The 13,639-nt window shown below is 42.6% G+C and overlaps 1 protein-coding gene across 1 annotated transcript in view; it reads right to left on the bottom strand.

The window, feature by feature from the left end:
• Positions 1-13,309, bottom strand: part of ppp3r1b (protein phosphatase 3 (formerly 2B), regulatory s1ubunit B, alpha isoform, b) — a 58,704-nt gene extending 45,395 nt beyond the window's left edge. The window contains exon 1 of the mRNA XM_063199485.1: positions 13,044-13,309. Within this exon, the coding sequence (XP_063055555.1) occupies positions 13,044-13,046 (3 nt within the window). The 5' untranslated portion in view covers positions 13,047-13,309. The remainder of the gene's footprint in view (positions 1-13,043) is intronic.
• Between the last annotated feature and the right edge of the window lie 330 nt (positions 13,310-13,639).

Consider the following 13,639-nt stretch of genomic DNA (forward strand, 5'->3'; position numbering starts at 1 on the left):
TTGTGGAGGGAGTTCTAGAATCCTCTGCTTTGCTTCTAGAATCCCCTGCTTTGCTTCTAGAACCCTCTGCACACATCAAAAATGTTTGCTGGTGAAAAAAAAGGGTAGGCCACTGCTCTGCGTTTCTGTAAACACATATTGACTACAGTGTACAGACAAAAGACGGTCACATACAGTCCCAAGAAAAAGTTTGTACACCCTTTGAAATTTCTTACATTTCTGTCAAAATTGATCATAAAACATGGTCTGATCTTCCCGGAAATCTCAAGAAGGAACAACCAGAGTCTGCTTTAATTAATTCCACCCAAACATTTACATGTCATCATATTTGTATTGGTCATAAGGCCATAACATTCACAGGAGAGCAGGGCATAAGTAAGTACACCCTTGCATTAAGTAGGTTTTAACCCTCAGTTAGTTGCAATATCATCAACCAGACTTGTCCTGTAGTTGCAGATCAGATGAACAAAACAATCTGTTTGTATCTTGTCTCCCTCTTCTTTAGAGAACTGCCTCTCGTCAGCAAGGTTTGTGGGATGTCTGGAGTGCATAGCTTTCGTGACTTCATGCCATATAATCTCAATTGTTTTTGTCAGGGCTTTGACTGGGCTATTTCAGAATGTGTATTTCATTATTCTGAAGCCATTCTAAAGTCGATTTGCTTCTAAAGTATGGGTTGTTGTCACATTTCAGGACCCATACTCTTGTGTGTTTCAACTGTGTGACAGACTTCCTCGCGTTTTTTTTTGTAAAATATCACAATAAATTTGAGTTCATTGTTCCACTAATAATAGCAAACTGTCAAGGGCCTGAGGCAGCAAGGAAGCCGCATATAATGATGCTCCCGCCACCATACTCAGAAGAGGAGATGTAACCAAGAATAGCTAAAAATGGGATTAATTCTGCCAATCTAAAATTAATGGGGTTTCTGACCAAAAAAATATTGCTGCACCTTTGAGGTTTGCGAAAAAGCATTTATATGCTTCATAGAATTACTGCAAAATATTCTGTAGACCAACGTTGAAACCAAAGTTGAATTGTTCAGGGGAACACACAATGTCATGTTTGGAGGAGAACTGGAGAACCACACCTTCACCAAAACATCATCTCCACCTTTGAGTATGGTGGCGGGAGCATCATTATATGCGGCTACCTTCCTGCCTCAGGCCCTTTTCAGTTTGCTATTATCAGTGGAACAATGAACTCAGAAGTTTATCGAGATATTTTACTGAAAACAGTGAGATAGTCTGTCAAACAGTTGAAGCACACAGGAGTATGGGTCCTGAAATGTGACAACAACCCATACTTTAGAAGCAAATCGACTTTAGAATGGTTTCATAATTATGAAATACACATTCTGGAATAGCCCAGTCAAAGCCCTGACAAAAAACAATTGAGATTATATGGCATAAAGACAAGAAAGCTATGCACTCCAGACATCCCACAAACCTTGCTGACGAGAGGCAGTTTTCTAAAGAAGAGGGAGACCAGATACATCCAGATTGTTTTGTTAATCTGATCTGCAACTACAGGAAACAACTGGTTGAGGTTATTGTGACTAACTTAGGGTTAAAACCTATTGAATGCTAGGGTGTACTTACTTATGCCTTGCTGTCCTGTGAATGTTTACATCTTATGGCCAATGAAAATATGAAAACTTGTAAATGTTGGGGTTGAATTAGTTAAAGCAGACTCTGGTTGTTCCTTCTTGTGATTTCCGGGAAGATCCGACCATGTTTTATGACCAATTTTAACAGAAAGGTAAGAAATTTCAAAGGGTGTACAAACTTTTTCTTGGGACTGTACATTAATGATAGAAATCAAACGATTGGTGGGCATGCACACGCATGCAGCACGCACACAGAATCTATTTTTAAAAGTCACCCTGAGAAATTAGAGCAATGTGAGATTCATGGCTGATATGTGTAAGACACTAGTTCTCTTTCCAGCAGAAGATGCGATTTAAAACGATGCACATCAATTAATTGATGCGGCACACATGATGGAAACACAGTTCTATCGATACAATACCAACTTTGTCTCAATAGCTTAATTCGAATGGCAGAGGTGGATTAGTGGAAGATAATTCGATATAAAGTGAATGAAAAAGGATTGAAGCGACATGAGAAATCCACATAGGTGCATAATCTATGAATTGACATGGCTCGAGAGTTCCAACACCTGAGCGATCACTAGTGACCGTCCGTTTTCTGTCTTGCACACAATATTCTCTTTCTCCTATGTTCTAATGACAAACTATTTGTTCCGTTTTGCCAAAATGTTGATACAATAAACCAGTGATTCTCAAACTATGGGCCGCAGCCCTCAGGTGGGCCGCAGAGGACTGTCCTGGAAAAATTGTCCTCAAATGTTGGTTAGATAATCACATGTTGTTTAGTGATCTTATGTCTTTTGTACGTCCAGAAACGTGAGTATACTTACTTATTTGGTGTTTTTATTATGTGTTACGGAGTACTATTAGGCAGGATGTAGACTAACTTATGTTTAAACATTGCGTCATTATTTCAATCGCGGATTTAAAATTTCACCGCTAATTATTTTGCACGAGTTACACCCGCGATGTGTAGTGTTACATTTTCTATCTGCCGTCGTGATATGGTGTATTTTCATGCAGATGGTGTTGATTTATGTGTACAATGTATATTTGTAATAATTTTTCAGTCGGTTGTGAGGGGAAACATTGCCATTTTGACTTCCTAGGCCTACAGTATTTCCTAACTATTAAGCAGCATTAGTTTTTAGCTCACATAGGCTAGGTCAAGGCTAATGCATATTTCTTTGAGCCTGAATGCTGGCTTGTTTCTTGTTAATTTCATATTCAGTATTTAGGAGTAATTTTATCCTTTATCATTTGTTTCCCTTTCAGAAAACCACACACACATGCATAGAAATTATTAATAACTGATTTATATTACATTACATTACATTACATTATATTATATTATAGAATTGTTTTCACATTTCAAAGTGGGCCTTGGTCTTCTGAAGTTTGAGAATGGCTGCAATAAAACATCCAGACACATCTTATATTGAGAGAAAATGAACTCAACTTAAAGAGTTAATTTGCTCAACAATCTGATGGAAGAGGCACTACTAGCCTCACGTAGAAATGAACACACAAAGACATTCCCTTGGGTTGTGTACAACAATGTGGCATTCTAGAATGTTCCGTCTACATGTGTGTTCCGTGAGGTAGGCCACTGTTTGTCCTTGATTGTATGAAACAAACGGTAAACAACAAAAGATGTAACTTGCTAACAAAATGGTTCTTTGCAGAACCTATCTGTACACCACATGGGAGCCAAAATAGGTAAGATTACAGTACAAGGAATTAATTACTACAAACCAGCTCTCAACAAACACAATTTTCTGTTCCACACAAGAACCACTTCAGGGCGTCTCATTCCCACTCACTCATATTCACGCAATAATAGTTAGAAGTCAGAGGTCAAACAGGGGTGGCTTAACTTTAGCAACCAGCAAGGACAAACTGAATTAGGTCTTGCCTAACCTCCTAGGCTAGGGAGAGGTGAAAGGGCAAAGGGTTATGTCATGTTATGTTATGTTTGGAGTAAGGAGTCCGCAAACTAAAAATCTGAATTTTTTTTTATTCCATGGCAGGATAGCGATTCGACCATTGTCTTGATCTGATGAAGACAGTGGTCAAAACATAATCTGATTTTTTAAAAGTTAAAAAATAAAAAATAAAAATAAAAAAACGAAGAAAAAACATATTAAGTTTGCGTTCTCCTCACTCCAAACGTAGTCAGCCTTTGTCCTGAAGCTTTTCCTGGGATGTGCAAAATCTTCACTCTCACCTGTAGGTCATGTTAAGAACATGGGCCAACAGTACAGGGACTCTGTCGATGCCATCTGAGCCTGATGCCTCCGGGAGGCCATTGACTTGATCTTTGGCCCATCTGATGGGTCCAGCCATCACTATTGGTGAACTTAAAAACAACCAGTGATAGGCTTCAGAAACTGATTTCAGTGGCTCTTACAAACCACATCAAGCCATTTCATTAAACAGAAATTGATTTGAGAAAGAGAGATGGGATGAGTTGATAATTGACGTCCATGTAATAATAAAGGACTTTTAATACAGACTTCAGAGTGCCTCGGACTCTCTCTCTACTTCAGAATTTGATTCGGCTTCAGATGTCTCATAAGGCCCAACCAAACCCGGGTTCGATTCTGGCCCGGGGTCATTTGCAGAGCCTTCCCCGTCTCTCTCCCTCACGCGTTTCCTGTCGCCTCTCTAATCGTCCTGTCACAAATAAAGGACCACCCCCCCCCCCTTCAAAAAATTTTTTTTTTTAAATCCTTACAGTTACACCTGTGGTGATGCTTTTATGCACTGTACTTGTCATGCTAAACAAGCTGGAGGACTCTATTGAAAAGACACCCGTGTCACACAACGTGACCCTTGACATGACCTGTGACATAGCCAGCAAATCCAGGGTCAGTGGCCATCGCCACTAGTAGGGAACTAACCGCAACATACTGTATAATCATAGAATGGTAGAGGAGGGAAAGATACTTCAGGCACAGTGCAATTACGTAGGCCTGTGTGTGTAACAGCATGTCCTTACACTAGACTTACAGTAAGCTAAGAGGTAGTGTAAGGTATGTAGGCTACAGAGTCTACAAGTGTTTAACGGTGCATTTTGTAAGATGGTGGCCAAAGTAGGTATTGCAACTACCCTATTCAGTAAAATTGTGCTGTCTACTGCCAACATTTGATCTTTTCATGAATATTTACTACTTACTGAAGTAATATTTACTAGTATTACCACCGTACAGTAAGTGTTTCAGCTTATCATTACATTAATTACATGATTAATTTCATAATATTAATTTTAATAGTAATTACTAGTAATTCCATCACCTTACTAGGGTAAAATCACTAACTGCAGAGGTCCATTTTGTCCCACTTCCTACTTTCTAAGTCTCAAACTGGAACTGCCCACAATATTGTGATAACACTGCATGTTGTTCAAGTTCAACACCTAAAAGCAGGAACAACAGAGCTGCCCCATCTCTAAACCGTTTCCATTGCATTCGGGTCTGATAGAAGAAAATCCTGGGACTGAACTTTTATCGAAATATTATTTATTATATATAAATATTATTATTTATTTTCGAAATAAGAAAAACCTAATGACAATATTCTATTCTTGCAAACAAACTCTGTCAAGCCTGAAATCAGCCACTGAGCCTGGACACCAGCAGCCTTGTATATGGGTCATTTCAGGTGAAATCAGACTCTTCGGGACCCGACCGACACCGACACAGATTTCAATCATAACTTCTGTCCCTGTTTAGTAGCAAGGCATCACCCCAGAACTGCATTTGTGTGAATCTGACACCAATATTAGGAGAAACAGATTAGCAAAGGTTTACATATGAGGGTAGGACACTTAACATTCAGCCATGATTATATCAGTCAGTGTAAGTCACAAAAAGATGTCTGAGGTGTTGTTTGAAAGCTCATTTCTGGCTCTACAAATTAATTTGTGCTACCTTGCTACTAAACAGGCACAGCCAGTATGATTGAAATCTGTGTCGGTCGGGTCCCAAAGTGTCTGATTTCACGTGAAATGACCCATACGTCACGTTGTTGGTGGGCTTTGTACACACACTGTGGAAAAAGAGTATGATGCTAATGAAAGAAAGTGAAAGCCCATTTAGGAAACTCCAACTCCCATTGTCATTGTGACAGCACTCCACAGCACAAAAGTGAACACTGCACACAACAAAATTGCATTTATGCCTCACCTGTGCAAGGGGGCAGCCCTCAATGAAGCCCCTGGTGGTGAACTGTGCGGCGGGATGGTACCATGCTCAGGGTACCCGAGTCATGGAGGAGGATGGGGGAGTGCACTGGTTGACTACTCCCCCCACCAACCTGGCAGATCGGGAGTCGAATCGGCAACCTTTGGGCTACAAGTCTGACGCCCTCACCGCTTACCCATGACTGACGTGTAAGCTTAAACAATTTGATAAATAATGATGGCTGCGATGATGATAATGATGATGATAATGTTTCAAGAAGGAGGCTGCACCTTGCATAGTAGTGTTTTTTTTATTGCACAGACGCATTTCGGCGTGTGCCTTCTTCAGTGTGCAGACTGCACACTGAAGAAGGCACACACCGAAACGCGTCTGTGCAATAAAAAAACACTACTATGCAAGGTGCGGCCTCCTTCTTGAAACATTGAATTTGAAATTTGGGCCAGCACCCTCAGAGACTGTAATAATTAAGAGTGACGCCTGCTCCAAGAAGAAAATTGACAATGATGATGATAATAAATATGTTCTGACTAAACCTCTGTGGGATATTCTAAAAGCATGATTAAAGGGGTATGCCACTATTTTGGGGCTTAATACAGTTAAAATCGTTGGCCAGGGTTTATATAGGTGGTAAAGTGTCTTATTTTTCATGTAAGCCGTTGCTACATGGATGCATTGACTTTCACTAGCTTAGCGACATACTCCCTCTTAACTTGTCTTAAAGCAAGACAACGCTTAACATGAAAAATAAGACACTTTACCACCTTTATAAACCCCAGCCAATGATTTTAACTGTATTAAGCCCCAAAATAGTGGCATACCCCTTTAACCCTCTGAGGTCTAAGGCCTTTCAGAGGCTTTTAGGCTGCTTGCACCACCCTGACATTTTCAAGTATTTTCATTTCATATATATATATTTGGAACCTGGAAGGTCTGAGGTTTCTAATGGTGTGACTTATATGTTTCAATGACAAAAACTCACAGAGTTACAGATTTGTTTTTGGAGACAAGTTGCCCTCTGAAGGGCACTCGGACCTCAGAGGGTTAAGTGATAAACCTGGCTAAGTTAACCTACAGGAAGAGGGTACACCTGCTAATAGATAGCCCCACAGGTGCCCTTTACTCAAGAACATGAAGGAACCCAGACTCTTCAATGAGATGATTTGCCAATACCTCAATGTTAATTTAAACTGATATAAGCTTACTACTGAGCAAGGGGGGATTTCAAGAACCTTGCTTACTAGTAAACCAGGTTAAGTTAATCTTGAGCTATTGCCAAATTATCCGTGTATAAGGTTACCACTTCCGTGGTTAGCTTACTTAGCCAGGTTTGTCACGACCACCCCCTTAAGTTAACTTTTGAGGTCAACTTAATGTAGATATTTATGCAGGCCTCATTTTCTTTCCCCCCCCCATTTATTTGACAGGACAGTGAAGGTGATGACAGCAAGTGAGTGGGGAGAGAGACAGGGAAGGGTCTGCAGTCTGCAAAGGACCTGGGCTGGGAATCGCACCCGGGTTGGCCGCATAGCAAACAGAGTGCCCCATCATTTGTGCCATGGTAGGGCCAGGCCTCATTTTCTTGATGAAATGCCACCTTTTTGGACTGTCTATTAGACGGTTTACCACTTCCTGTAGTCCAACTATAGCCTGGCTCTCACGCAGACCCTTCGTGCTTCGTGCATCTTCATTAAACTTTGTGAGCTCGCACCAGGGTCTGGAAATCTTAGACGAGCCCGAACGTCATCAGATATTTCATGGCCTGTCTAATCCGAATCGCGGGGTGAGATCGCAGGGCAGGGTATATACTAGTCAGTGGTTGAAGTAGTAGTGATAAAAAAAAGCCATGTGAATTCTCCAATCAGGTTCGAGCTGTTTTGAACACACCCGCGCCTTTCCAGAGCGAAGCGATTGTCTATGTTCCAGATCCATCGCGTGAGAACCAAATTAGTCCAACTAAGCCAGGTTCATCACTTAACCACGTTCTTGGAATATACCCCAGGGTTCCTCACAGGACTTAAGTTAAGTCTTACCTACATGTAACGTATTTAGGTTACTCTAGCAACGGTAAAATGGGGACGACCTCTGTTGTTATGTAGTCCCCAGTGAAGACAATTGAGGTCAGAGAGCTGCCTCCATCCCACTTTGGAGGTGGTGGAGATTCATGCACTTGTTTATTCATAGAAACCACGACTACTGAACATCAAAGTAGACACAACAAAATTCAGCCATTTCTTCACGAATCACAGCAGATTGCCATATAATCTAGTCTTTATAACACTCAACAATCTCTCAACCTGAAAAAATGTTGGTCATCATGGGTCATACCCATGGAACTTGTTTGTTTATTATACCACCAATGCTAAATGTCAAAGCAGACAAAAAAACAATAACACCATAACCAACGTCTTTGCAACCAATCTAGGCTGTGATATCTAATCTTTTAAAAAATATATATCTACCGTCAACCTCAAAAACATTGGTCCTTATGTCACATGGTCCCATGCAACAACACAGGCTAAAATAAAGCAGACACCAGGCTAAAATAAGAGCATTTATCCTATAACGGTCGGTCGGTGCTATTTTGACTCCACGTCGACACACACAGACAACGCTTTAACGGTAACGGGATTAGAGATTAAGGAGCGGCGTGGGTGTAAGGTCGCTGTCCGACATGCAAAGAAACAACCAGACCACTGCCTCGGTTGTGACAATTTTCACAACATCGCCACCCAGGCTTTTGATAGCAGAAGAAAATCTTGAGCCCTAACCTTTATATATATATTTTAGGGGCTTTTATGCCTTTATTTGATAGGATAGTCTGAGATGGTGACAGGAAGCGAGTGGGACAGAGAGACTGGGTGGGATCGGGAAATGACCCAGGCCGGACTCGGACCGGGGTCCCCGTGGGCATGCAAACCCAAATGTGGGGGGCTTAGCGCGCTGCACCACAGCGCCCCCCAAGAGCCCTAACCTTTAACACTTTCTAAAATAATAATTAAAAAACAACACAACGATTATTTTAAATTTGTAAACAAACTCGCCAAAATACCATCAGGTCTGAATATCTTTTACAATATGTACAATATATGGGGATAAATGCATAGAAAAGAAGATTATCACAGCTGGGTAACGTAGCTAGGTATTAGAGGCGTAGGTGTATGCGCCCATCCAACCAACGTGCAAAGCCACAAATACCCCCGCTGCCTCAGTCGTGACATTGCATTTTGATGTTTTGTTCATTTTTGTTATCTACACTGGACTTCACCTATAATTCTCCTAAGATAAATATCCATTAGTCCCTTGTGTAGCAAAATAAAGGGTAATGATGACGCAGTAATGTCATGTTTGCATTACCAAACAGTTCATGGTATATAGTATATGCTAGCATGTAATGTTAAGGGTAGTATACTGCCCTACAATTTCATAACGCAGTATAATTCAAAATGGCAAACTGAGAAAAAAGGCTTCAAAGTTTCCTTTCTGGCCACGCAACTGTGTTGGAGGTCAAGTGATGATGACACTTCCATATAATTCTTTTTTTATGGTGGAAATTTATGCACACAAGAAAAAAAGCAAAAAAATAACATTCTCATTGCTTTTTAGCTGAAAAATCATTATACTGCGTTCTGTTGTGGTATTACTGTCTACACCAAAACCACGGTGTCAATGGAGAAGTGCAGTATAATGCGCGTTATACTGCGTTCTTGGCTAGTAAGCTTAACACGTAACCTCCTAAAACCAAAAAGCGCAGTATAATCGTTTTTTTGCGTTTTTTTTCTGAAATGGGACCAAGTTGGACCAAAAAATTTTAACACAAGAAAAAGAAGGTATTTTAAAGCCAATTTGCGGTCTAAACCCATTTTCGACCATTTTCACGATACTGCGTTCTGATATTGTAGGGCAGTATACTCCTAATATCAGATACCATGCCTGACATCTTTCACCCCTGCAAATAGAGTCTCTAATCTAGGGGTGGGGAACCTGTGTCTCGAGGGCCATTAGCGGCCCTTGAAGCCATTTTATCCAGCCACCGACATAATTTTAATGTTATGCAGTTTCACATGAAATATGACATTTTGTAAATTAATCTTAGAAATTACATTTGCCATAAAATTAAGTTATATTCAGGGTATTTAGAGAAGATGGAGTCTGTTTTAAAGGTGGCTGCCTTCAATATAGGCCTACAGTGCAAGGGTTAATCCTGGTTTGAGATCATAGTCAGCCCTTGGAGGACTTTTACGGACCTTGGATAAATTTGAAGTGCCCCTCACCCCGAATGAAAACCGTTCCCACCCCTTCTCTAATCCATCAATATATCCAGGGGTCATGATATATAGATACCCAATAATACAATATATTGCAATACAATATTATTGAACACACACCAAATGTTCTTCAAGCAAGGAACCAACTGTCACACCAACAGCTCACCCAGCAGATAAAGCAGGTGAGGGCATGAAAGGTCTAATTATTGAAATCAAATCAGGGCAATCATGGGTAAGCTGTTAGAACATCAGACTTGTATCCCAAAGGTTGCCGGTTCGACTCCCGACCTGCCAGATTGGTGGGGGGAGTAACCAGTGCTCTCCCCCATCCTCCTCCATGACTAAGGTACCCTGAGCATGGTACCGCCCAGCCGCACTGCTCCCTTGGGGCGCCATTGGGGGCTGCCCCCTTGCAATGGTGAAGCATAAATGCAATTTCGTTGTGTGCAGTGAACACTTGTGTGCTGTGGAGTGCTGTGTCACAATGACAACGGGAGTTGGAGTGGACAGTCTTTCACAAACACATGCACAAGAATGGATATATTACAATGTGGAAAAACAATTCCAGTGTTGGATTTTCACAGCCTTCTAAGCAACACAAGGGTGTGCATGAGTGGGAGTATGCGTGCATGCACATGTGTCCATTTATATGTATGCATGCGTGCGTGCGTGTGTGTCTGCGCATGCTTAAGAGCATGCATGTGAGCGTGCATGTACGTATGTGTGTGGGCGGCAGTGGGGACTGGTGGTGGTAGTGCAGACATCAAAATGTGTGATTAACTGTCAGGAAAGGCCTTGACAGACACACACACACACACACACACACACACACACACACACACACACACACACACACACACACACACACACACACACACACACACACACACACACACACACACACACCGGGGAATTCCATGTTCATGATGAATGCTGCCCACACCTACAGATATCTCGATTTCGGTGCTGCGTTGAAGCATGCATGCATGCGTGCGTGTGCCTGCCTGCGTGAATGCGAGCGAGCAGGAGCAGGAGCAAGAGAGAGAGAGAGAGAGAGAGAGAGAGAGAGAGAGAGAGAGCGAGCGAGAGAGAGAGAGAGAGCGCGAGAGAGAGAGAGAGAGAGAGAGAGAGCGCGAGAGAGAGAGAGAGAGAGAGAGAGAGAGAGAGAGAGAGAGAGAGAGAGAGAGAGCGTGCAGTGCAAGCCTGAACAGCACTGTCTGCATGCTTTGCATACATTGACATGGACATTGACATGGACATGGATGGAGAGTACCAGACCCCAGTGGGACGCAACAGAATACACAGCAGTATCTGTTGCAAATGAACATCTACGATAACAAAGAACTACTGCAAACCTGGAGCAGGCCCTGCTGTTTTGGACACCACAGAAAATAATGCCCATTGCAAATGAATGTTACTGCAAGCTAGTTTGCTGTGCGACGCGCATGAAGAGTAGCAGGGGCCTGCTTGGAAGCAGTTGGATGGAAGCTAACGTCTACTGCAAGCCTGCAAGCTTAGACTGCAAGAGAAATTTAAATGCCTATTAATGCAAATTAATGTCAACGCAACAACACTGTTTGCTTTGCATGCATGAATGGACATGGCTATGGTGTGGAGTTGACCAGGCCTGCTTGAATGCAAATGGATAGAAATGAATATCTACTGCTGCAAGCATGTTTTGTGGTGTGAATGACCCATAAGTCAACCAAACCAACACATTTCTCTCCAATGCACCATCCTCGTCCTCCACCACCAGAGCTGGGAGAGTCGTGATGATAATGTTCAGCCCCAACGCCTCCACCACACAATCGCCTCCCTCCTCCCTGCTTCCACTAGTTACTGCTGGCCTGCCTGCCTGCCTGCCTGCCTCTGTAAAACGTACAGATTTCACCCACGGAAGACAGCCAAGCAAGCAAGCTACAGAAACCCACCATGGCGCAAACAAATCAAGCAAATCCGTACATCCGGCTACTACCTCAAACACAACGTTGAGTTTCATCGGCTAGATCAACACCGAGAAATTGCGCACTAGTGATAGCTTGTACGCTAGTGTTGCTGTGTGGTGGTGGTAGTGGTAGAAGGCAGTTCAATAATCCTCCTCCCACCACTAGCTCTTAAAACGAGAGACACAACCAGAATGGTGTCTACGTTACACTGCGAGGCCGAAGGACTGGTGTAGAAGCAACCCATTAAGTCTTGCATTTTACAGCCTCGATCAGTTTGGTTGCATTGAGCAGTTGTCAATTTTCCAGGGGAACACATAAACACAAACCGGGGAACTACAGTTGACAGCTCCCAACAGTGACATTTACTAGATTGACACTATTTTAGGCGTAGGATCATGCAAGGGAACACGATGAAGAACATCAGGAAACTGGTATTTGCCATGGCCGTTGTTCACAGTCACAGGCAGGCGATAGCCTGTAAGTTCTGAAACCAGTTCAATTTACGCAAACTAGCTTGCAGCTAATGTTACGGCGCCGTAAGGCTACAGTGTTGCCCTGAGTATTAGCTAGCTGGCGATACAATGTTTCACTTGGATTCTATCACTTCGACAACCCGCGGTTGTGGTACGACTCGCTGGTTAGCTACATATGGGTTGTCTGACGCTCGTGCTAAACACAATTTGGAGAATTATGTGGACTGCATTGAGCCTGGTGTAGGTAAATAAAAAAGGCAACAGAGAGCAAGGAAGCCGCCAGAACGTGGCCCACTCTACTCAGTCATACCATGGTGGTGTTTTTTATCAACACAGGCTGGATGCGAAAAAACAAAGATAGTTAGCACATACAGGAGAGCCCTGGATAAGTCAGCTGTGTGGCCGAGAACCAGTGGATCGAACTGGTCTCGACCAAGTCAGCAATATCAAGTGTTCGGTGTCAAACCCAAAGCTAATTCCGCGGTGGTGTACACACATAGCACACACCAGAGTGACGAATAGCGATTGTTCCTTCTCCTTACCATTCTGTTGGTAGCGTAGTCTTCACAGGCAGAGAAGTGGGTGTCGAAGCGAACGCCGTCGAGGTGTCGGGGTCGGTGGAAAACGTTTATGAAAGCCGATTAGGCGGTCTTTGACATGTGAGGTCGCTTCCCTGTGTTTTCGCCTTCGCTGTCGATGGATGACGGGTGCTCCACTGCAGAGAGTCCGGCTGATCCGCAGAGAGAGGGGGGGAAGCAGTTGGTTGCGAGAGAGGGAGCGGATCGAGTGAGGTGGAAAGCCAAGCAGAGCAGTGTAGGGGGAGGTGCGTTTAGTACAGTACATCCGGGTACTACTGCTCTTCTTTCTCTCTCCCTCTCCCTCTCTCCTTTCACAGAGCATGTACACCTTTGCATACATTAATTGGGTGAACGTTACTTAAGCTTTGCATAATATGTAGTTCACTTGAGTCCATAAAACAACACGTCTGTTAAAAATATAGCCTACTGCCCATGCATTAATCATTTATTCATTATTGTTTTTTTAGGCCCTATTGTTTTTTTTTCTGGGAGAATTTGCCATCAGGTCTCTCTAAAAAGGCCTATATAATGCATGTCCTATTGAATGAATATCTATACTT

Source organism: Engraulis encrasicolus, chromosome 1, assembly GCF_034702125.1.
Source record: "Engraulis encrasicolus isolate BLACKSEA-1 chromosome 1, IST_EnEncr_1.0, whole genome shotgun sequence".
Classification (NCBI taxonomy): Eukaryota; Metazoa; Chordata; class Actinopteri; order Clupeiformes; family Engraulidae; genus Engraulis; species Engraulis encrasicolus.